Source organism: Pistacia vera, unplaced genomic scaffold (genome assembly GCF_008641045.1).
Source record: "Pistacia vera cultivar Batoury unplaced genomic scaffold, PisVer_v2 Contig123, whole genome shotgun sequence".
NCBI classification, from domain to species: Eukaryota; Viridiplantae; Streptophyta; class Magnoliopsida; order Sapindales; family Anacardiaceae; genus Pistacia; species Pistacia vera.
The window spans coordinates 407,277-430,710 of record NW_022195282.1 but is presented as its reverse complement, the minus strand read 5'-3'; the positions used below and the strand labels follow the sequence as shown (position 1 = coordinate 430,710).

General features: G+C 35.5%; 2 protein-coding genes across 3 annotated transcripts; both read right to left on the bottom strand.

The window, feature by feature from the left end:
* Window positions 1–1,867: 1,867 nt before the first annotated feature.
* Window positions 1,868–12,578, bottom strand: LOC116117085. 2 transcript variants are annotated; one of them, XM_031403122.1, is made up of 12 exons: window positions 12,038–12,577; window positions 11,101–11,173; window positions 10,854–10,984; window positions 10,348–10,740; window positions 9,932–10,250; window positions 8,893–9,847; window positions 7,586–8,037; window positions 5,594–7,479; window positions 5,349–5,506; window positions 4,381–4,541; window positions 2,706–2,866; window positions 1,868–2,293 (listed from the first exon to the last, which is right to left on the bottom strand). In XM_031403122.1, the coding sequence occupies exons 1-12, from the start codon at window positions 12,212–12,214 to the stop codon at window positions 2,099–2,101; spliced, it is 5,061 nt and encodes a 1,686-aa protein (XP_031258982.1). In that variant the 5' UTR covers window positions 12,215–12,577; the 3' UTR covers window positions 1,868–2,098. The 2 variants fall into 2 exon arrangements, with proteins under 2 accessions (XP_031258982.1, XP_031258978.1); XM_031403118.1 differs by having other exon boundaries at window positions 8,893–10,250; window positions 12,038–12,578.
* A 2,733-nt stretch (window positions 12,579–15,311) lies between these two features.
* LOC116116972 (peroxisome biogenesis protein 6) lies at window positions 15,312–22,651 on the bottom strand. The gene is made up of 16 exons (XM_031403010.1): window positions 22,077–22,651; window positions 21,192–21,809; window positions 20,872–21,115; window positions 20,390–20,531; window positions 19,765–19,948; window positions 19,154–19,336; window positions 18,331–18,615; window positions 18,068–18,139; window positions 17,104–17,190; window positions 16,892–17,014; window positions 16,667–16,777; window positions 16,540–16,578; window positions 16,304–16,425; window positions 16,056–16,200; window positions 15,721–15,798; window positions 15,312–15,450 (listed from the first exon to the last, which is right to left on the bottom strand). Exons 1-16 carry the CDS (start codon window positions 22,347–22,349, stop codon window positions 15,361–15,363), a joined length of 2,796 nt encoding a protein of 931 aa, XP_031258870.1. The 5' UTR covers window positions 22,350–22,651; the 3' UTR covers window positions 15,312–15,360.
* Between the last annotated feature and the right edge of the window lie 783 nt (window positions 22,652–23,434).

The following is a 23,434-nucleotide window of genomic DNA, read 5'->3' as shown; positions in this document are numbered from 1 at the left end:
TTAACCGGAGAGAGGCACTGAATGTAGATATTTGTTCTAAATCATGTAATTGGGATTGTCCAGTTAGTTAAGTTTAAAATTACATGCATTCTTTAAGACCTTTAAACTGAATTCTACAAGTAACAATGTTATATAATGGTAGATTGATTAGACACGTATAGGAGGTTTAACTTTTACAAATTAAGCATTTAACTCTCTCATTAAAGCGGCTCCCAAGTCCCAATCCCATGGCTGAACCTTAATTGTATTGGTAGGAAGATCTTAATGAATATCTAAATAGATAGTGGGTGTCTTTTCATTAGCTGCTATATGGCGTGCTCCCAAAGAAAAATATCGATAACTTTAATAATTTTTTGTGTTGATTTCAAAGTCAAAACCTTAATCGGTTGTATGTCCATTTGAAAATTCAACCCATCAACAAAAACAAAACATACTTGAACACAACAAAAAGTACAGCTTACTCCACATTCATTTTATTCAAATTTGGCATTTAGGATCAGTAATAACACCTCCAGCATCCATTCTAGCTCAAAATCATTGATCAAGAAAGCAACTTACTATAACATCCTGGGTTACAAAATTTATTACTACAGACTTGAATAAATGTTGCTGTTACTGTACATTTAACAAACTAAGTGAGCAGCAATAAGAGATCAAAATTTCAATAACTTGTATAAATCTAACCTACCGACTACCCATCAAGATATTTTATGTATATCAATATATATATGTGAAAGAAGGACGCATAGACTCCATCAGCTCAATTCATTTATAGCCAACTCTCAGGCTGCCACAACTGTTTGTTCTCAGATGCTTACCCTGAAACCAAAGACAACCTTCAGCTTGCATTCGCCATGCTTCAAAGATTAAAACAAAAAGTAATCATTAAATGATCATATTGTCATTTCAAAATTGATTGGCATCATCTTTAACAACCGTCCACATAAAACTGATCAATTTCACACAGTAAACAGATTAAAACTTGTAAATCTGCTGAGTGTTTTTGAATTATTGAGAAGTACACTTACGTGTTACCATCGGTACATGCTGATGGTGTTTGCCCTATTCCCAGAATGTTGGTAATTGAATGATGTGTTTATGTACATGAATAGCCACTGTCCAATAAAAGAACAAAAAGCAGAAAAGTTAGAGGTAATACCCATACGGTGAATGGTCCAAACAAAAATTTTCCAATAATAACTACTTCACAAACCTTACAATGAAAATATGCACAGATGATCTTATTATTAGAAGCTACAGGTTGTATTTTATTTCCACCATATAATTTTCTAACTCTTCCTACTTGTCTATCAACAGCAAACTAAGAATCGTTACAGTAGCTGTAAAACTGGACCTGCACAATCAGAGAAAAAAGAATATTAAAAAACTTTGGATAAATGAAACAAAAAGCTTGGTTTTATATGTATGACAAAAGAAGAGATGATATCCAACCTGAGACTGCCACCTCTATAGCGCTGTTAACATTTTGATCCAACCAGAGTTGGCGCAGTCTCTGCTGGAAAAATTCAGATCATGATGCTCATGCACAGTTTAGCAATTCCCATCCTCGAGATGTCTTCAAGTTAATAGTAAACAACAAATTAACAGGACGGAAAAACTGAAAACCCCTCCAGAAAAAATGCCGAAATATGGCAACCTCTGGTATCAGAATCCTACCACCCCACATCCATCTATAATTTGATCCTATACTCATACATTCATTTTTCTTCAACAATAATCATATTGAACCATGAATCACCTTGTTGCTCAAGATCATGATCAATTCTGCAGCACACTCACACATCAAGAATACCAATCTTGAGAAGGAAATGGACAAGGTTGGTCCTTGTCTGTGTCCAAAAACAGCTGAAGCCTCAAAGAAGAATTAATATGTATTCCAAATTAATTTGGTATTGCACACATTTACAAGAAGCCAAGTCATTGAATTGGTGATGACAAAAATATCACGTGCAGCAGCAGAGAAACCAAGGTAGACTCTCTTCTCCCCCTTTGGGCCAGATACCCATGGATATACTAATCAAACAACTGTTTTCAATTCCAGGGTCAACATCATACCCAACAAACATTTAGGCTCTTTTTAGCGGCTGATAGCTTCCATTGCTACCCGTACCAAATGAAGTAATCTTTCTACGTCTTGGAAGTTAAAATCAAGAGCCTTTTTAATAGAAGAAATACCCTCCCTTTGTTGGGACTCCCCCAAACTTCCATTAGCAGCTGCAAAGGCATTCCTAGATTTTCTTGAAGCTTCCATTGCAAAATTTACATCCTGTGTCTGTAACACAACAAGTTTGAAGGTGTTAATACTTGCCTAATCCCATATAAACGAAACATATCTGTGAACATTATCAATTAGAGCAGCAACGCTAGGAAGTCAACCAACATCACTTTATAGATAAACTTGTGTGCTTGACATTTAGACATCCTGGAAATGCATGACACCATCACAGAAACATAGAATAGAATGAAAAATCCTCCAGATGCTTGAGTACAAGATATATTAATGGAGACAATGCATAATTTTCAGGACATTTAATGTGGCCAAGCTTTTCCTAACAAAATTTTAATTGAAATACAGCATCCATTATAATTATAGGGCCCAGTTTGTGAATACTTAATCATATTTTCTTTAATAAAACTTCTGCAAAAGTATAAATCAAAGTTTCTAACCAGGTAATTATACTTACAAAATTGAGCACACGAACTAAATTGTGACGGTTCCGGGCAGCAATGAGATGGTTTCCAGCTACTTGTGGAGAGCTAACACCTTTTGGTAATGCAACCTTATCTACTGTTGTTGGGTGGTTTAAATTATCAACATCTGAGGCAGAAGAAGAAGGAGACTCACCTGAAATGTAAGAAAAACAACACCATGTCAATAAAAATAAAAAGGTGGTTACTACAATCATTTAGTCTCGTTTAGCATAGCCACACCAGAACAGCAAATCACTGGTAAAAAAAAAAAATAATAATAAAGAAAGGTTAACATAAAACATAAAAAAGATGTTACGATGTGGCTTTAATGCATCTAAGGATGCAATAAGCATCAGCCAAAGATGTATCAGGATCAGCATAGCTTCACTTGGAGTTCTTGTTACAATATAGATTAGCTCAATAGAAATGTCCTGGCCAATTTCTTCGAAGTATTGTATAATATCTTGATATTTTTCAATACTAATATCACAACCAAATATTGGTGCTACATGCCGTTACTAAATAACAAATAATGATGTATGCACTCATGTTTAGACGGTTTCACTGATAAAAAATTGGTGAAAAATGAAATGAGCTACATTTAATTTCAGGAAAACCGAAATTAGCAAAGATTTTTCTGATTTGAAATATCAGGTTCTTTGTCTGAGGTAAATGATTAAAAGCCAGGAAATTGCCCTATGGCATCAGAAAGCATCACCAGTTCCCTAACTGAGGAACAAGGGCAGAGGGTATGTCATATCAGGGCTATGAGCGAAAAAAATTCTACAGAAATCAACCAAACACAACCCAGGTCCCTTCCTTCACTCTTCTAAGCAAAAATCTTCTTACTTTAAGAGTAACAAGTAGAAAGAGGCATTTGTAAGAGACGTAAGTAAACTAATCAAAGTCCTCACAAAAAGTTAATTTGGTTTTCACATCCACAACCCACTAAACAAAGATGACCTTCTAACCAACATACAGATTAATTCTAGTACCTATAACAAGACAAGTGTAATCATTAACATATTATTCCAAAAGTAGTGTTTACTTCTCTCCTACCTTCTTAAGTGCATATGTTACATCTACCTCATTTATGTAGTTCATTTCAATTAACTCGCATATTCCAAAATAATGAGAACAAAACCCAGAAGTACAGTAGCCACAAAAGAATTTTCTATGTTTATTGTTCATAATAAAAAGTATATAAAAGAGACCAGATTATTCTCATATAACAATATCTAGGACCATTCATCCTACTACATAGTTCAGAAGTCCAGGGACTAATAGGCACTCTAGGTTAATTTAATCATACAGAATTTGAATCCAGAAGATTCACCACTACATTAGCATGGGGGTTCTTTCCCTTTAGCTGATACATATCACATATTATCTTTAGCAATATGATTCTTAAGAGAGATAATAGACCATCACACTCCAGACACAAGGGTTTTGCAATCCTAAGTACTGAATTTTTATCAAGCTATTTTCATGGTTGCACTTGTGAAAATTCAAAGTTAGATCTGTACACATGCCACCTAATTCTAATTGACAGAACCACAGGAGTCACAAGCAAACAGCAAGTATTAATTTCTTCATGAACAAACAATACAAGAGAATTTCATAAAGCAAATAAATAACATCTTTAGACCATGGGTTAGTTCAAATTACCAGGAGGAGCCATTTGTATAGCTGACTGCAACTCATTCCGATCTCTGCTTGCACTGGTATGTGATGAATAAATAACCCTCATATATGCTACCTCCATCAATTTGTAGGCCAGCGCAGCAGCAGCCATGTCTTTAGATTTCTCATATTCATGGGCGCAGAACCTAAAAATGTCAATAAAACATAGAAGTCAACAAAATTTTAAATTGATTTCAATATAATTACAATAGACCACAAATATTGTACCAACAGAACAGTAAAGTCTAATGTAAAAGGATTTAAGTCACTATCTTCCATAAAAAGTTCCGACTGGATTCTATATGCATATGTACAAGTAGCTTAACAGTAACAATATACTGAACATATATATATATATATATAAGAACCGTGGAAGGAAAAAGCACAACAAAAGTGCAGATCACCGTCAGGAATTAGGGACTAAAGCCTCATTGTTGCTTTCTACCAATCTCAGATGAAGGCCCTTGCCCAAGGTAGCAGAAAAACACGCTCATCTCAATTCTTGCAAGCATATGTTTCTTAAGTGTTGTATAACTTTAGAAACTATAAGGAGCAAAATATTGCTATATTGCAACAGAAGGCACAATAAGAGAAGGGCTGAAAGATAAACCCATCAGGGTGAAATTGCAACTACGGGTTTTTGACCCCAAGAGGCATATAGGTTTCAAGATTCAGACAAAGTACACTCATTAGAAGCACTAGGAGTCATCCTACTGCATATGCTGGCAATCAATTGAGCAAGCAAATGTCCTAGATTGTATGTTAGTATTACAAAAAAAAAAATAATAAATAAATAAAAAAAACATCCCAGTTAACTGAACCTACTTAAAAATGAAAGTGATTTAATTACACAAATAAACTCCCATATCTCAAAATTACTTCAAATAAGGAACAAATATGCCAGAAATTAGAAAGGTCCTTAATTCAGTTATACAGCGACAATATTGACTTACTCGCAGAGTTTTGCAGTACTGCTATACATTTGCATTGACTGTATCATCTCTCCATGCTTGGCACTCTCACTGCTGCTAGATTCTAAAAGAGAAGCCCCGTGAAGAAACTTGAGGGCTGCCTGGAAATAAAGCCCTGTACTCTCATTTGACCCAGAGTTCTGCAGAAGATAACCCCATCTTGCTAAGAGTTAGGCAGAAACAACATGAGAAATACCAAAAAAAAATAATAATAATAAAGTACAAACCTTCATACGATCAGCCATGTGCTTCAAATCTTTAGCTTCTTTCACAGCATTTGTAGCAGATTGACTTGAAGAATCCTTTCTCGCTGGACTTGGGGCATCAAGATCCCTAACCCTGTGCCCATTCTGTGTGGCATGTCTTGAACTACTATGCTGGCCATTCTGATGATCAGCCTTCCTGATATGTTTTGGCACCTTTGATGCATCATCAACTTGGGAAGCATCGGCTGCCAAAATGTCTGATCCATTTCCTTTGTGGGACCCAGGAGCTGGTCGAGGGCAAAGAACCGGTGCGTCACTTTGAGATCCTCCAGCAGGTGGTAATGACAGTGATTTCCCTCTTCCAGGGACAAGTTCAACTTGATCTGTTTTGTCAGAGACAAAAGTCTTTGAAGATCTTTCACCATTGCAGTCTTGCATGAGACTCCGTTTTGGACTGGATGTTGCATCCTGACTACAAGGAGCATCTACTTTAGCATCTGGACCATCATGCCCCCCTAAATTTGATTGATTCTCTCTTTTAAAACTCTCACTAGACAATTTTCCAGCAGTGTCTTTCTTATCAATATATCTCTTCTCATTTTCATCAGACTTGACCCCAAACTTCTCCTGGAACTTGTTTCTAGTATCCCTGGCTTTAGCTTCATAAGACGGAGCATGCTCATGAAATTCATTGACAGAATCGGATTTAGAACTCCGACTTTTTTCCTTGGACCGGGAAGATGACCCCTTTCCAGACTTTCTTGAACGAGAACCATTAGCATGATAATGGTTATTATTCTGTCTTTCCTCGTCATGAAAATCATCTGCAATTGGTGGTTTCCTAGGATGTTGAGTATCTTGGCAAATATAATCTGCACTACTATTTGTAAAATGACGAGCTGTTATATCAGGAGAAGGCACAATCGCTTTAGCTTTTCCACCTGACAAGTGACTAAAATCTTTATCCTGAATATCTAGCACAGACTCAAGGGATCCATGCTGAGCCTCAGTAAATTTTTCCTTCCTTGCTGTCCCAGATCTATCACTCCCCCCCTCATCTTCATCATAAGAGCATCTTCTTGGGCTACCTATGACAAGAAAATCAGCATCATGAGACTCATTTTTGCCATTGAGATTCCTTCTAGCAGATGTACCCTTATCTGGATTAGAAATTCTCATAGGAGATGAAGAAACTGACTCCACTGGTGAACCTTTTGGTTCATGGAAGCTGGCCTTATTTTTATGAGAACCAGAAACCTTAGATGAGCTTGAAGTGGCTGCTACTGAAGGTTGTACAGGTCCAGAATCCCTTTTATTATCCATGCCATCCAGGCTTCGTTGAGAAACAGTGCTCCCAAGATCTTGCCCTTGTTGCTGGTTCTTTGTATGACTACCTTTTTTGCCAGTTTTAGCACTGCCTTTACTTACACTGGACTCCTTCCCCTCAGATTTGGATACCCTAGCCTTCTTTTCCTTCTGGTAGTCATTATCACTGAACTCCTCCACAAAATTCTTCCCGCCCTGGAGATGATTGCCTGTACTTGGAAGGGACCCTGAACAAATTTGATTATCATGAGAATCCTTCATTTTCCTCTTTTTTGTAGCAGCGTCATCCAATGAAACCTTAACTTTATCTTTAACTTTTTTATCAGAAACTTGTAGCCTGTCTTTTGTATCTGATTTTGAGTCCTTAGAAGAATGATCATTATGCCTAGACCGGTCCTTTCGGACCGATGTAGTTGGAAAACCATTACTTGAGCTAGGACCACCCTTCCCTGGGGCCCCTCCATGGTCAGACATCCAATCTTCAACAGTTTTCAAATCTTCAGTCTTCATTTTCTTGAAGGCTTTAGAACTTTCTTGATCAGGATCCCTTTTGCTTTTCATCTTTAAACTCTTGGTATAACCTATCCACATGTTTCATAAAAGGATAACATTACATATTAAATAATAATAGAAACAAACAAGCGCACAACAATAATAAATTTCTGTTTAAATGTTGAAAATCAATACCTCCATCAGAGCTGGGATGCAGTACTTTATGCTTCTCTTTCTGCTTATGTTTTTGCTTCTCCCCAGGCAAGTCACTGGACCTGCTTACTTGCCGATTATCTGGTTCACCCACCACTGAGGGCTGTCCCATATCATTTAAGATTCCACTTCTCACAGATGCCCTGATGTTCTTCTTCATAGAGTTTGATGACTGAGTGTGACTATCTTTGATGGTTGCACCAGCTATTTCCTTTAAACCATGTTTCTTCTTTCCACCATGAGGAGGGGCATGGGGACCAAAATTTCGGTAATTTGGGTCAGGGTGCCGAACATCAGGAAAGTTTGCTCTGGGTAGAACACCGCCAGAATTGATGTGCAGATTATTATGACTCTCTGGAGCAGGGACTTGGTACTGTGCAATAAGAGCTTTTGTCGTCTCCTCTTCGGTAAAACTACACCGGTTCATTCCAGGCCTAGAAAAATATGAAGATAGATAAATAAAACTTCAGCGAGATACAAGACAGGTGAGGTTATTCGAGGATAACCAAATGCCTTTGTTTACTTATTGGTGTATTTTGTGACACAAAAGTGAGGAAAAATATCGATCACCTATTCCTCCACTGTACCATTGCAATCTGTTTTTGATAAAAAAATAACTCAGGCAGCAAAGAATTTGTGGGTTTTTCCTACCTCCAACAGCTCTACATTCCTGGAGTTGACAAATGCTTTTGGTAGGGGGTTAAAGCAGAAGTATGCTATTGTGGCAGTTTTCCAATGATTTTGGTATGAGAAATTTCAGAATTGTTGAAACTAAAGGCAGTAAAGACATCAATCTTTTGTGACATAAAGTTCGGTTTCTAGCTTCCCTTTGAGCATCGATTTCAAGAGAATTCCAGGACATCTCTATCCTTTTCATACATAAATGGGAAGGAGTTTTAGGTTATCCTTGTATAGGTCTGAATAGGTTTGCTTTTGTGAGCTAGGTGTTACAGTTGGCTTTTATTTCAGTAGTTATGGCTTTGGACGGAATAGTAGGTTTTTTCTTCTCTTAGGCAGGTCCTAAATTTGGACAGTTTGTTCACTTATCCCCCTTTATATTAATACTACTTCCATAGTTTCTTTGCAGAAGAACGGAAAAAGGGGGAGAAGTGATAGAACAAATTTATCTCTCTATACCATTACCTCAACATTAGATATAATTTCTGATTTTCAGAAACCTGTAAGTCACTCGCTCATGATCCTAACAACTATGTTAACTAATCAACTTATCTGGATTCCATCATTTCATGAATGTCAGAAATGTACAATGCTAACAGAACAGGACTTACAGCCAGTTAAGCATGCTGCACAACCACTTCTCAGGTAGATCATCAGGATTTGTACCAATAGGAAGAAGCCGCCATGTCTGACACTTGTCACACTGTACCCAATTTTCTTCTATCAGCACAGTAGCCGGGGTTGTCTGAGCCACATCAGAAACAGCGCCAAGTCCAGAGAGAGGGGCAGCATTTGGAGCTGATTTCGTATATGCTTCTTGTGTCGAAACCTTGTCAATTTTCCTACCATATGATCTCTCCTTCAAAGCATTGTTCATGGTACATGTGCCTTTTTCAGCTACATCAAAATCCTTTAGCTTATCTTCAGAAGGTATTTCCAACGAACTCATCTTTTTCTCTTCTTGTTCAGATTCTGCAATGTCCCCAAAAAATTCTCTATACCTATCTTCAGCCTTTACATTGTCCTTATGTAATTTATTTTCAGTGTCCCTTTTAGCCATGAAATGGTCTGCATGATTGCTCTTTTTACTTTTAGACACTGAAGAAGAACTGGCCTTAGAGCTCTGTTTTGGGACCTCTGCAGCCACACTACCATGACTTTGGCTTCCCTTTGATTTCTTTTTTACTCCAGAGGACTGATGCTCCTTTCCAGGAGGTAACTTAACACCGTCTAGTTCATAGGACGCCGCTCTCTGATTGGTCTTCAGCTTGGGAGGATCTACGAGTTCATTACTTAGACCTTTCCTCGCTAATAAAACATTTGAATCAGCTTTGACTGAGTCAAAAGTTCTCTCTCTTTTGGAATAGCTATCTGTCTTTGCATGTGCCGAAACATCATCCACAGAACTAGCCTTTTTATCCTCCCATGACTTTCCTACCAAACCACCTTTTGGGTTACTATCCCATCCAGTCTCTTCGGTATACATTGGCTCCAATGCTTCCTCTTTTGTTACAGAGAAAAGAGGGTCCCTCTTAGAGGGTTCCCCCAACGCATCCAATGCCCTACCTGCACCTTTTGCAGTGTCAATACCAGTAGAATAAGAATTGGATAAAAGTGGAAGCTTTAAGGTTTCAGTAACAAGCTTCTCACATGCCAACGTGTCAATGTCCACCTCCTTCTTGTGGACAACACCCAAACCATTGCGAGCATCCCTGTTATTTCCACTCTTAGTTTCTGCAAAAAAATCATTTTTCTCCACTGACTTTGCTTTCTTTTCTCCTATTACTTTCCCATCATTCTTTCTAGAATCAGATCCATTCAGTGAACTGCGACCAATTTCTAAGCCAGCTCTGGGGAATGGCACAGATCTACTATCTTTTAGAAGTTTCTCCTTTTCAGTTAAGTGAAATAGATAATCAGGAAGAGGTGATAACAGTAGACCCCCAGGAACAGGAAAGGAAGTCATGACCTGCGCCAACACAACAATTATACAAACATGTTAGACCACTTTGAAGATGTTAGGGTAAGAAATAAAGCACTGAGAAAATGGCGGAAAACTATTTCACCATCAGAATATGGGTGGGAGATTCAAAAGGAGCATCTTGAGGTTCACGATCATTCCCTTCACTTTCTGAAGGGCTATCATCCAATGATGAGGATGGTGAGACATCAAGGCCAAGACCACTGTAGATTGCCGCATTTTTTTGTGTCGACAAGTTGTCAGAACCAACTTTGATTCGGACCTTCAGAGTTTTCTGGTCTGGAAAATGTTTCTTGTTAACAAATTCATGCCTACCAGCATATTCCTCAGCATGAGTGGATGCCATCGATACTTCTTCTTTGACTGAATCATTAATAGAAGGTGCCTTCAAAGCAGGCAGTGAAGTGGAACTAGAAGCAGGTCCAGGTCTCGATGACTGAGGGGCAGATAAAGAAACTGCAGAGCTATGACGACCATTCTGCATAACAACAAAATTGATGAGCAGAAGTATACTAGAAGTTCTTTAATCAGAGAAGAACCAGTTGAAGATAATAGAATAATAATATGTCTCATATTAAAAAAGAAATCTACCTCTAATTGCATATTATTTGGAGATTTAGAAGCATTGCCATAATGAACTTTTGGAGGAGTCTTTGGATGTGACCAAACAGGAGACCGAGGATAGGTTGGTAAAAATGAACCATAACCACCAAATTTTGCTCCTGCAGATATGAAAAAAAATCCCCAAACTCAACTCATCAGTTTGAGAGCGAATAAATTTTTGTGAGGCTGTTTATGAGTTTGCAAGAAACCATAATTCCATCATTTTCAGTCTTACCCAAATTCTCTGCAGAAACACCACCTTCGAAATCTTTCTGGAAGTGGCCCAAGACATGTTGAAGTTTCTCATCCTTCAAGAACATTAAAATAATACATGATAAAAATATATAGTTTATTTTTACAGATGTAACACAGTAAGTCAACGAACAAGGAATTAGAATAGTCTCAGATGCATTTATGTTACTATGCATTCGAACAGCTACTGTTTTTTCATTGAGCAATTAAGCTTCATAACCCTCATAAGGGAACTGGTACTCTTGACTCCCCATTCCCGGATTTAGAATTTAAAAAGTTACAATATATCACTCAAATTTGCAAGCAAACTTCATACAGCTCAAATTATACACATGGTTTTCACAATGAAGGAAGTCGGCAAGACACACTCCATAGAAATTTCACCATAGAACCATAATTAAGGGATTGACAAGCCAAACCTTATCATGATTTTAATAAGATGTTAGTAGAAAATGCATTTTTTTTAATAAGATGTTAGTAGAAAATGCATTTTCTTATATTAATTTAGCACATCTCTAAACAACTGTTTCAAGCTTCCTTAATCAGCTAAAAAGATAAGTTTTTCATCACAAATTTGCTACCTAACTAAAATCAGAAACCCTTGCTTATAAGTACACAGCCAACACAACATAGACATTAACAAAAAGAACCTCCTAATATTGAATTCCGTTGCGTTCCATAATCCATCAGTTCAAATATTCAGAAATATTCAAAACCAATAACATATTGTTTACAACTCAGTCCAGTTAACATTGCAAGCGATTAAAATAAACTCACAATATAAGAATACTGGATCTGAAAACATTCCAAACAAGTAAACCCAAACCAATTTAAGACTCCAAAAAAAAAAAAAAAAAAATTTGAAATAAGAATAAGCAGCAAAAAGAAAGATGTTGTCAATAAAAAGGAGGAAGTCTTACAATATAAGAGAGAGCAATATCAGGGTCGATGCTTGCATCATAATCCTCGTTATTGTTATTATACGAGCAAGCCTCTCCTTCTTCAAGCTCGTTCTCTTCCATTTCTGTTCCTCCACCACCCAACCCCAAACCAAACCCTAGCTCCTTATTAGCATCCCTATTACCTACACTAATCATCTACAAATAGCCCACCAAATCAACCCCCAAAACCCACCTCTACATCTCCACCCACCGCAAACTCTCTCCGACCCATTTCTGAGCTCCCAAAACCACCTAGGATTTATCCTAATTAGATCAAAAACAAACCCGATCACGAATCTAAAGAAAATTAACAGAAAACCAAAACTAAAAAGTTGTTTTTTTTTTTTTTTTAAATTGATTTTCGGAAATCAAGCTGTTTAACCAGCAGGATCTTTCGTAAAATTTATTCGATATTTTGGGTTGAGGTTTTTAGAATTGTTTTGGTGCGATCTCTTTAGCTGGAATCAAATAGCACAGAGAGAAAGAAAGAGAGAGAGTCTTCTCTGGTTTTGGTGTATACAGCAGCCGCGTTTATTTTAATTTATTTTTTTAATCTTTTGTTTCTTTTGTTTTCTTCCTTTCTTTTAATTAATTTGTTTTGCTTTTTAAGTTATAAAAGCAAACGGACTGACCAAAATTTTATTTATTTTTATAAATGAAATTTTTTTGGTTTTCAGTTTTACTGTGAAACCCTTGTCCGAAAGCTAAGTTAATTGGTTGCGATATGCCCATATCAGACGCACTCCTAGCCCGTGTATTTTAGTCAGTTTAAACTTCAAACTAATCTTATCTATTAGTAATTCAATTCAATCTTAAATAGTACTATCAATATTTCAGAGAGGTTGGAAAAAATTGAAGCTAAATCTTCACTGCCAAATATTATGATAAGGTCATTTAATACATGTGTACTATATTAATTATTCATCAAAATCTTATCACATTAATTATTTATTATATTTGATGTAGTCGAATAGCGCGTGGAGGGGGGAAGGCGCGTGAGAGTGAGGTGTATGGAATAGGTTACCCGACATGACATGAAAATGAAATATTTATGGATAATTGTAAGTGTTTAAATTTGAGGAATTTGGAGTTACCCCACAGTTTGGTAAAGGGAAGCAGAACAGAAGCTCTCTCTTTGGTTTCGTTGACCAATTAACTATTCTTATAGACAATATTACCCCCCCACCTTTGTGTGGCTCTGGTCTTTTTTCGTCATCTTCAAAGTGCATGTCAATTGGTTATGTAACTCTTTTATCTCTTCTTTGGAATAAATTCTAACGTAGTATATTCAATTTGGGAACTAAATCTTCTACCAATTACTATTATTTTATTCTTCCATTTATTTACATTACAGTCCTGCTTCAAGCAATCATTTATTTACAAGCCTATTATTATTATTTTATCATCGGTGTTTAGATTAGTTTGCACGAACTTCAATTAATTACTTAGAATTCTAAAACTGTTAGTTAGGTAAAAGTCCCAATAAGCAACTCTATTAATATCTAAGGGTCTCGAACTCAAAAACTCATAAAATCTTCTTATGCTCATTTACCATCAAGTCACCTAATAATGATTTATAAACGTATTATTATGTCTAACAAAAAAGAAATAAAAATAATACATGGTAGTAATATGATTGATAATAAGATATAAAATAAGAATAAAAACATGAGATTCACGAGCTACAAAGTGTGGGGTCAGAATTTATACCTCAATTCAATGGGTCATAAATGTTATCATCCTCATTTTCATAACATCAATCAACAAGTGGTTTTAATCTTAAATTTGAATGATAATAATTAAGAATTGATTTCCAAATCAACAGTTAAATTGAGTTAAGAGTCTCATAAGGTAAGTACTATAGATTATGAAAATGGGACCCTATCCTACATGTCTTGCCTTCAATCTCAATCTTATGTAAGAGTAAAATTAAACGTAAGATAAGTATATCTATCATCAGTTATCCAACTTATGATTACGTGGAAGATACTCGATACAAAAGGATAGAATATGTTTTCGATTTTGATTTATTATTAATTTGTTCATTCACCTTTCACATCAACACTAACTTTACCAAATTATTATAATTTATGTAGTAATATTTTTGTTTAATTTTGAAGGAGGTCAAGCGTGTGTGTATTGATATCATTTGTGGGAAGAGGAATATACTTGGTGAGAATATACTGGGACTTATGCCCTTGTATGTTTTCTAGGATTTGACAGATTGACCAGTATTATTATGTATGTATGTTACATTCTAATTTGGAATCAATCCACAGCAATTCAACTCAGGTATTAATTGGTTACATGAAATACGCAGCCTCACACGTTATGACACCCATAACAAGGAAGGAATATTTGCCAATTTGACACCCCATATTGTACCTTCAACTAAACTGTTATTTTTGTTTTATTACATTACCTGGAATCATACTGTAAAAACAATATGCCAACCCCCTGTTCTTCCCTCCATTAATCGCTAATTATGTTTGAAGCAACTCATACTTATTCAACTCCGCCATGGACGCTGAGGGTGATGGCTCTTTCACAATCTCTTTTTTGTTTTAGTTGACATAAAAACTAGTCTTTTACCACTAGCCTTGTGTGGCTCTGGGTCTCTTTTGTTTTTTATTTTATTTCGTCATCTTCAAAGTTTTGAATAGAAAAGGCATTTATTAATCTTTAATATACTATAGATAAGAACCATTGGGGTGTTTGTCAGAGTTATCAAGATTTCCTTTTTCTTTGTGATTGTTACATGTAAGTACTGGCAAGGGATGGATACTATTCAATTCCAAATTGTTCTGTGAAAAACAAGAAGAAAATCGCTAACATTTATCACCAACATGCATGTACAAGTATAATTTAATGAGGATTACTAAACCCAAAATGACAACCAATCACTATTATTTTATTCATATTACGTCAGCTCGTTGATTCGTGCTTCAAGCAAAATCAACAAGAAACCATCTCTTTACGAGCGCACCATAAAGTCTATAGTACTACGTACTGATCTTCTGTTTATTTTAAATTAACGTTGATTTTCCAAACTTGTACCACCTACTTTCTGGAAATATCTTTTAAAAAATTTCAATATGGAACATAATAATGCATTCTATTATTATTATTTGGAGAAAAATGATTATAGAACCCTGCCTCACTTATTATTATTTGAAGTAAAAAAATTATAGAACCCATGATATGACAGTACACAAAAATATAATAAAAAAATCTGCAATCTCACGATACTTGAACAAAATGATGCAACCCAAAAAGTATTACAATGCTTGATCAGATATTCTTCAGCTAGAAGCACCTTCAAATTGATCTCGTAGCAACTCGTACTTCTTCAACTCCGCTACGGAAAGTGAGGGTGATAGCTCTTTCAAGACCTGCATAATCAGGTTACAAACACACATGACATATTCTCACATGCATAGCCATGATTAGCACGACAAAATCTATTAGATAAAATGCATTATTTGTGGTTAGAACTCAGACAGACGTTCGGACGCATCCCAAAATATCCCAATAACATGTCTTCATGCCTTGGCTATCATTCTTTCAATAAATTTCTTCATTATTGTCATTCAAAAGCATAAAAATTTATAAAAGTAGTTTACCCTCAAGCATCACCTAACCAGGGAACAATTATTTCGTACCTTCACAAAATCGGCAAACTCGACCACAACAGAGTCAACTTGATCTATGGAAGAAGAATCTGAATCTGAACTCAAAACCTACAACAAAAGACCTAGTTCAAACACCTGCTCAATGCATTGCACAAACTATGAATCTTCCAAGAGAAGTTAAAATGTGTCAATGTTTCCTACGTCAATTCAGTCATAGCTCAAAATCCAAGATAAATCTTATTAGATGTAAGATAAAAATGAGCCAACACTCAGCACGAATCTACTTATTTTAATCATCAACAACTTGACAGGGTAAATAAACCTGTACAGAGTTTACTTCAGTGAGTGATGCGAGGTTGGCTCACCTTACGCTTTGCAGCATGAAACCAGGCGTCTGCACATAAGGCATACATGTCTGCACCAGTAAAGTTTGGAGGACATTTCTTTGCTATTGAATAAAGAGATACATCCTCATGCAATTTAAACTTTCTGGTAAGTGCTTTAAGGACCCTAAAAGTGGAAATTGATGAGGCACAGGAGTAAGATCATCAATTCAACATATATATTATATTAAATCATGAAAGGAAAATTACATTAAAAGAAATATACTAACCGCTCCCTGTAAGACGCATCAGAGTTAACACCGACATATAGAAGCTTATCGAATCGACCAGGGCGTAGAAGTGCTGGATCAATAAGATCAGGTCTGTTGCTTGCACCTATAATAAATAAGTCCTAGAGAACCAGGAAGGCAAAAGAGTTATGTCATCTTTTTGCATCAGAAGCAAAATAGAAAAAGAAATTACAGCAATCCAGTAAAGAGGGTGTTGTGTATGGTGGGTAAATAACCTGCGTAGAATCATTTAGACCATCAATCTCAGCAAGCATCTAGTAACAAGAGAAATTAACCAGTTAATTAACCATTGGTGCAAATATAGAAACCAATCAACCAAGATCATAGTCAACGTGTCTTTACTTGAGAAACCACTCTATCCATAACACCCCCAGAATCCCCAGACGCACCTCGAGCAGGAGCAAGAGAATCAAGTTCATCAAAGAAGATGACACATGGGCGTGCTGATCTGGCCTGTGAAACAGGTAAATCATGAATAGAGGGCACCATATGTTCTGAAACCAAATTTTTAAAAGATATTTGTACACTCTGTTGGAAAATAAATTGGAAGATAAAGAATATTTTAACCTTCTGGAAAATGTCTCGAACATTTTTCTCTGACTCTCCAATGTACATGTTAATAAGTTCAGGCCCTTTCACGCTAAGAAAATTTAGGGAACACTCTGTTGCCACAGCTTTAGCCAATAAAGTCTGACATTTGACAAAAGAACAATAAGAAAGGCTACAAAGTAAATTTTTAACTGAGAAATCATTTTAAATAGCTAATAGATTGAACTTACTTTCCCTGTTCCAGGAGGACCATATAAAAGAACACCAGATCGCTTTCGCAACCCAGAAGAAAACAAATCCTTATGCAGCAGAGGTAACTGCAAATTTTTAACTAATAAAGATTAAACAATTCAGGACTAGTAACTAGTAAGTGAAAGCTAATGGGAAGCTCATAGGATATCTAGCAAAAAATAAATGAAACAAAAGTAGAATGAATAAGATTTTCATGGGCAGAAACAACACAATGTGCAGAAAATGCTGAAGAGCCTTATACTCTTTTTACAGCACTGACAGAACAAGACAAACATACTTAATAATCAATCTCTCTCTGTTTATATATTACCTTCATTCCTGAATCATCTTCATCCTTTTTAACATAGATACCAACTAAGATATTGCCTATTAATTTCATTCCTATTCAACCTAGCAGACACTCCAGTGCCTCACATTGAACTTGTAGTAACTTGAATTATAAGTTGACAGTATACTAACATCTCATTCTTAGATCTGTATAATTCTCCAAAAAGCGCATCCCTGTATATATTGATAACTTTCTAATTGTCTACATTGACTTGTTAGAAAAAATAAACAGTCCGGTGTATGCATTATCGAATTGCAAATTATTTTTTTTCAGTATTTTTAAGCTTATCTTTCAGCTAGTGCCTAGAAGTTGAGTATGTTTAACACTTGACATGTGTGGATTAATTTTTAATTAATAAACACTCCTAGAAGAAAAAATAATATTTGTATGTTTTTAGAACTCGATAAAATTTAAAAATTTAAAAATTAATAAACACTCCTAGAAGAAAAAAGAATATTTGTATGTTTTTAGAACTCGACAAAATTTAAAAATTAATAAACACTCCTAGAAGAAAAAAGAATATTTGTATGCTTTTAGAACTCGATAAAATTTAAAAATTCAGGCTGGAATTGATCTACACATATAGAAAGAGTAGAGATGGATAAGTGTCGTACCTGAACAGTATCCAAAATTGATTTCTTCACATCCTCAAGCCCACCAACATCTTCCCATTTCACATTGGGAACCTGCAACAGAAGAATCCATACTCAAGAATCTTTCAGCAATAATTTACTCAAATCGGGAAAAAGTTTTCCAGCTTGCTCACCATTCCTTTGAAATATGGGCAAAAGGAAAAATACATTTATGTCAGTCTGCAAAAAGACACAGTGCGTATATCGACATGATATTACCGTGCAAATTTCTTTTTCTCAGTTACCTTTGGAGCACCTAAAGCTGATGCATTTCTCTTCTTGGATCGCTCCAATGATTTGACCAAGTCATCTTTCCCCATGACCTGATCTCCAGCAGCAGATGATTTATTGTCTTGCACTGACTTGACTTTAAGAGAACTATATGATTCCCTGTGCTCAGCTTTGTCAATTTGAAAATTGCTCTTCTGTTGTAAGTTCACACCAGCATCAGCAACTAAAGCCTGCAAATCCCTGGGCATGAATCCAGATGTCTGTCCAATAATGTCCTTTATAAATTCCTCTGAACCAGTCTACAAGAGGCAACAATCTCACCATTATATTCAAAAATATAATCAACTTGTGAAACATTATTTTCAGTGATAAAAAATTACTTCATGTGGATCCTTAATGATGTCAACAAATGAAATAGCAAATGCATCTTCCACAAATTTAATCATTCAATAGCAGGTCCCAGGAAGAACGCAAGATTTTTTTTTTTTTTTTTCACACCTGATAATTTAAACAGTCCATGTCATCATTTTGGGATTTTAAAACCTGAATTTTTTTTTTCCAATTGATATATCAAATAGTCTGTCACTATTTTGGGATTTTTATAAACATGTTGTCAAACAATATATTAATAGATAAAGATAGATTTTGAATAATGTCGCTTTACCCTGGATGTGGGTCCAACAATGCTGCAATGAAACATGCATGAAACATGTAAAGATGCAGACAAGACAACAACAATTTTTTATCCCACTGATGGACACAATATTTCTATCAGTAATATCAGACATAGTTTCTTCAAGAAACTCAAACATAACAGGAACATTTTTCTTCACATACGTTAGAGAGGAGTTCAGAAACGCCTAGCAGCAACTGGGACAGCATTTCAACCCTCTGATCTTCAGTTAAAGGGCCCATACTTATTTCGTGGCTGAAGCATCTCCGAATAGCTGGCGGCAAACCCTCAGAACTTTCAGCAGCAGCAACCAATAGTACCTGTTGTCTGTGTATCTTTCCAATGTCCTTTACAGGTTGCATTAGCCAGTATAAGTATTGACAATGTTGACAAGACTTAAAGCACTGCAAGTAATATTCTGGAGAATAAATTGCAAGCATAATTGTGAAAATTGATTTTTCCCATTCTTTTTTACTTGAATTTGTCCCCTCTCAATTGTACTCTCTAAGCTAAATAATATACATACATAAGCACTCCCAAAGATATTTAAATTAGTGACAAATTCAAGCTTTTTGAAAGAGTAAAAAATGTCACAAATTATATTCTCTCATTCCATACTTCTAGAAGGGGATGATGCAAGAGATAAACTACACAAACGTACTTCCAAAACCCAATCTAATGACTTAACCAAGTGACTGAAATAATAATAATTAAAAAAAAAAAAAATATTTCAAAACAAAGAAGAAGATGGCACAATGAAATAGATGAGACTTACAAAATCACCGTGTGATTCTTCATCTGCATAGTTGTCTTCATCTTCAGCAACTGGCTCAGTGAATTCCCTAATAACAGATGCAACTTCAGAGGAGAGACCAACTTGATCATTAGGTAACCCCTCACCAGAGACAGAATTACGGAAAACATCAAAATCACGGAGAAGAAGAACTGTTGGTGAGTATCTGTCAAAAGATCAGTATATGAGGAACACATGATGGCAATGACACGAGTGGAAAGCCACAAAAAGTATAGTTATATTCCTACAGTCTGATAATAAATCTTAGATAATAATCAAGAACCATACAAGAGAAATCTCTAAATCAACATGAGAATACTATTGGAAAAATGCCACAGATAATAAAGTCTAGACAGTTTCCTGTACTAAAATGAGCATAATGTGATTAAAATTAAAATAAAAAATCAAATGTAAGATTAGTTGCTGCAAATTACTGAAATACAGGACATCTATTGAAAGAACAAATGAATTGGAGTTTCAAAGTACAATCATATGTGCCTCATATTCCACAGCACCTTTGTCTACTACCAAGCAAAGACAATATGGCATAGTTCACGAGTTACACAATAACTTGCATATATCATACCCAACATGTCAACTGCTTCACCTTTGAGCTGTGTTGAAAGCTTGAGCCAGAGCAGCAGATGTCTTTCTCTCAGAGGATGCCATTAAACTATGACAGCTATATTCCACTACATGCAACCCCAACCTACGAGCAACATATCTAACAACAGTTCTCTTGCCACACCCTGAAACAAGCATTTAATCAGCACTGTACAACGCTAATGTACAAACATGAATTCATATGCTATCAATTATAAAGGACATCTAGTTTTGGAAATCAGTTTGTAATTATAACTAATAATTGTGCATATTAATTAGTTCAGGTGGTTGAGACTCTCGGATTGTACAAGATGTCCTGGGATCAAACCTCACTGACACCGGTGACTTGGAGGGATGAGCGTAAGGGTGCAAAAACATTGATAATTGTTCTTCCAACAAAATCAATGAGGATTACAATAATAAAAAAATTAAAAATTAAACTTGTGTATTTGATGCCAAAAATAAATCACGAAGCATGAAACACACCTGGCAGGCCATGTAGTAGAACAGCAACTCTGAATTTTGTCGAAAGCACTGATGGGCATAGAGGTGGAGTAAGTATGGTGGCCAAAAGTTTCACTGTGTCCCCTTGCAAAGGTGCAAAACCATTTGATCCAGAAATCAATAGATCTGGTGGAATAGCAGATGGAATACTCCCTCCAAGCACAAGAGCAGTTTGGGTGCAATTAACTCGAAGAACTGCTTCATCTGATGGTTCCATAGCCACAACCTGAGAACATCAACTGCCTATAGATGAGAGCCCTCGAGCATGTGGAGCCACTAAGGACGTAACAGAGGAAGCTTACCTTGAAGTAAATGATGCTATCACTTCTATTTTGCAACCTTTGACTGCAAGGAATGCAAGTAATTGAATTGCAGTTCCAATTTGGGCAGATGCTGAAAACATCACCTCTTGCTAGGTATCTATCCACTTCAAAGTAGTTATGTAATGCCATATCAATCATTTCTTGGCGATCTTCAGCTTCAACAGGTGAACTTCCTTTCAAAGATTCAAGAGTACCACATTCTGGTATCTTGATGAATGAAACCCTCAAGTGGGAGGCATATCTTGGAAGTTTTCCCAAAGTTTCCAACCCTAAACTGATTAATGAACAAGTCTCATCGTCAACTTTTTCTTTAAACAATGATGCTAAAATTTCTTTCCCTTGGTGGACAATAGATTTCAAGCAAGATAAGTGCAAGTCTAGGTTAAAAGCTAAGAGTGGAGACAGATAGGCGATTTCTTGGTCCAGCGACATGGTGTCATTTTGGGGTAAATGATACGAAGGAAAAGAAAGCATCACACGTGGAGGGTTTTTAGCAGATAAGTTTTCAGGAGAAATTTCTTTATGGGTATTTGGAGGATCTAGAACAACAACCTGCGCAATTCTTTGAATGTTTGTTTCAACATTCTTGACAAGCACCTTGCAAGTTTATAAACCAAAAAGATAATTAGAAAGCTACATAAGAAATTGAGCAAAATGAATACTGGTGGGAAATTCACCGCATTGAACAGTGTAGATAATTATTAAAATTGAATGTACATGAAGTCAGATAAACTTAGTGAATGGCAAACACTTAAGAAGCATTTATAATCTTGAAATATAAATAAACCTTAGTTTGATGGGAAGCTTCATCTCATATTTCATGAAGCAAACAAAGACGAAAACGCAAAAGAATAGGAAACTTACAAGTGAGCCAGAAGTTAAAGAGAGTCTTTTCAAAACAGAAACTGAAAGGCCGAGCAAAGAATTATCGTCGAGTGAAGCTAATTTGGTATCAAATTTGTCCTTTGAAAACCGGAGAATTCCGGCAGGTAAGTGTAAAGTAGGCGAGACTTGATGGGTAAGGAGTTTATCTCCATCGACATTAAGTCGTGGTTGAGAAGTCGAACTGGAATTGAGCAAGGAATTAATGAGAATTTTAGTTGAAGAGAGTAACAGAGGTTTCCGTCTCTCCACCATTGATAATTGAACCTCGAAACCCTAATGTCTCCAATTTTTCTTCAAAATCATTGATTCTGCTACAGCTACTTAGATAAGGGTCATAAGACCCTAGGTGTTGTAGTTATAGCGCAAATCGATGGAATCTTCAGCACAGTTATGACGTTCAAATTTAACCGTTTCAACGTCAACACTGAATCTCCGCACCATTCTTGGCATTGCCAAGTGGGCCAATGCATGCACCAGAGCCTCGGTCGGAGAGGGATAATGACAACTTTGTCCCTGAGGGCTAGGGATGGGCACAAAGCTCAGTCCGAACGGTACAGATTTTCCCTAACCATTTGGTTTTAGGTCAAGATTGGGTCTAAGATTAGCCCCAAAATTCGGGAATAGATCGGGATAGGTCTCGCCCCGGCCCGTATATATATATATATATTAATTTTAATAATTAAAAATCAATCATATATGCCTATATTAATTTTAATATTTGAAAATCAATCATATATACTTATAACAATTTTAATATTTGAAAATCAATCATACATTATACAATGACAAATTATAATTATGTAAGTATTTTATGAAACTATATACAAATAGGTAATAAATAAAACTAGATTAAATATAATAAATCATTATAAATATTTGTAAAATATATATATTATACATAATATGTTAATACTATGAAACAAAAGTTGTACATTCGACATTATCTATTATACATTATATATGGTATACATTATACATTATAAATTGTATATTAGATGTGATATATACTATATAAGTATAATATATATAACATATATATGTTGTACATTATAATTTATACATAATATGCTATTATCTATAATCTTACGTTAATACATAATATATATGTAATATATTATTTGTTGTTTTGATTAATTATAATGGATCAATAAATCATTATAATTTTTTTTTTGTCCCTCATTGAATCATTATTTCAATTCTATTACCTAATTGTCTTTGTTATATTATGATAACTATTTATTTAGAATTTATTATAATATATATGGTAGTTATTTATTATAATATATATGTATAATGTATCATATGTAATACATTATATATTAATGAGACATTATATA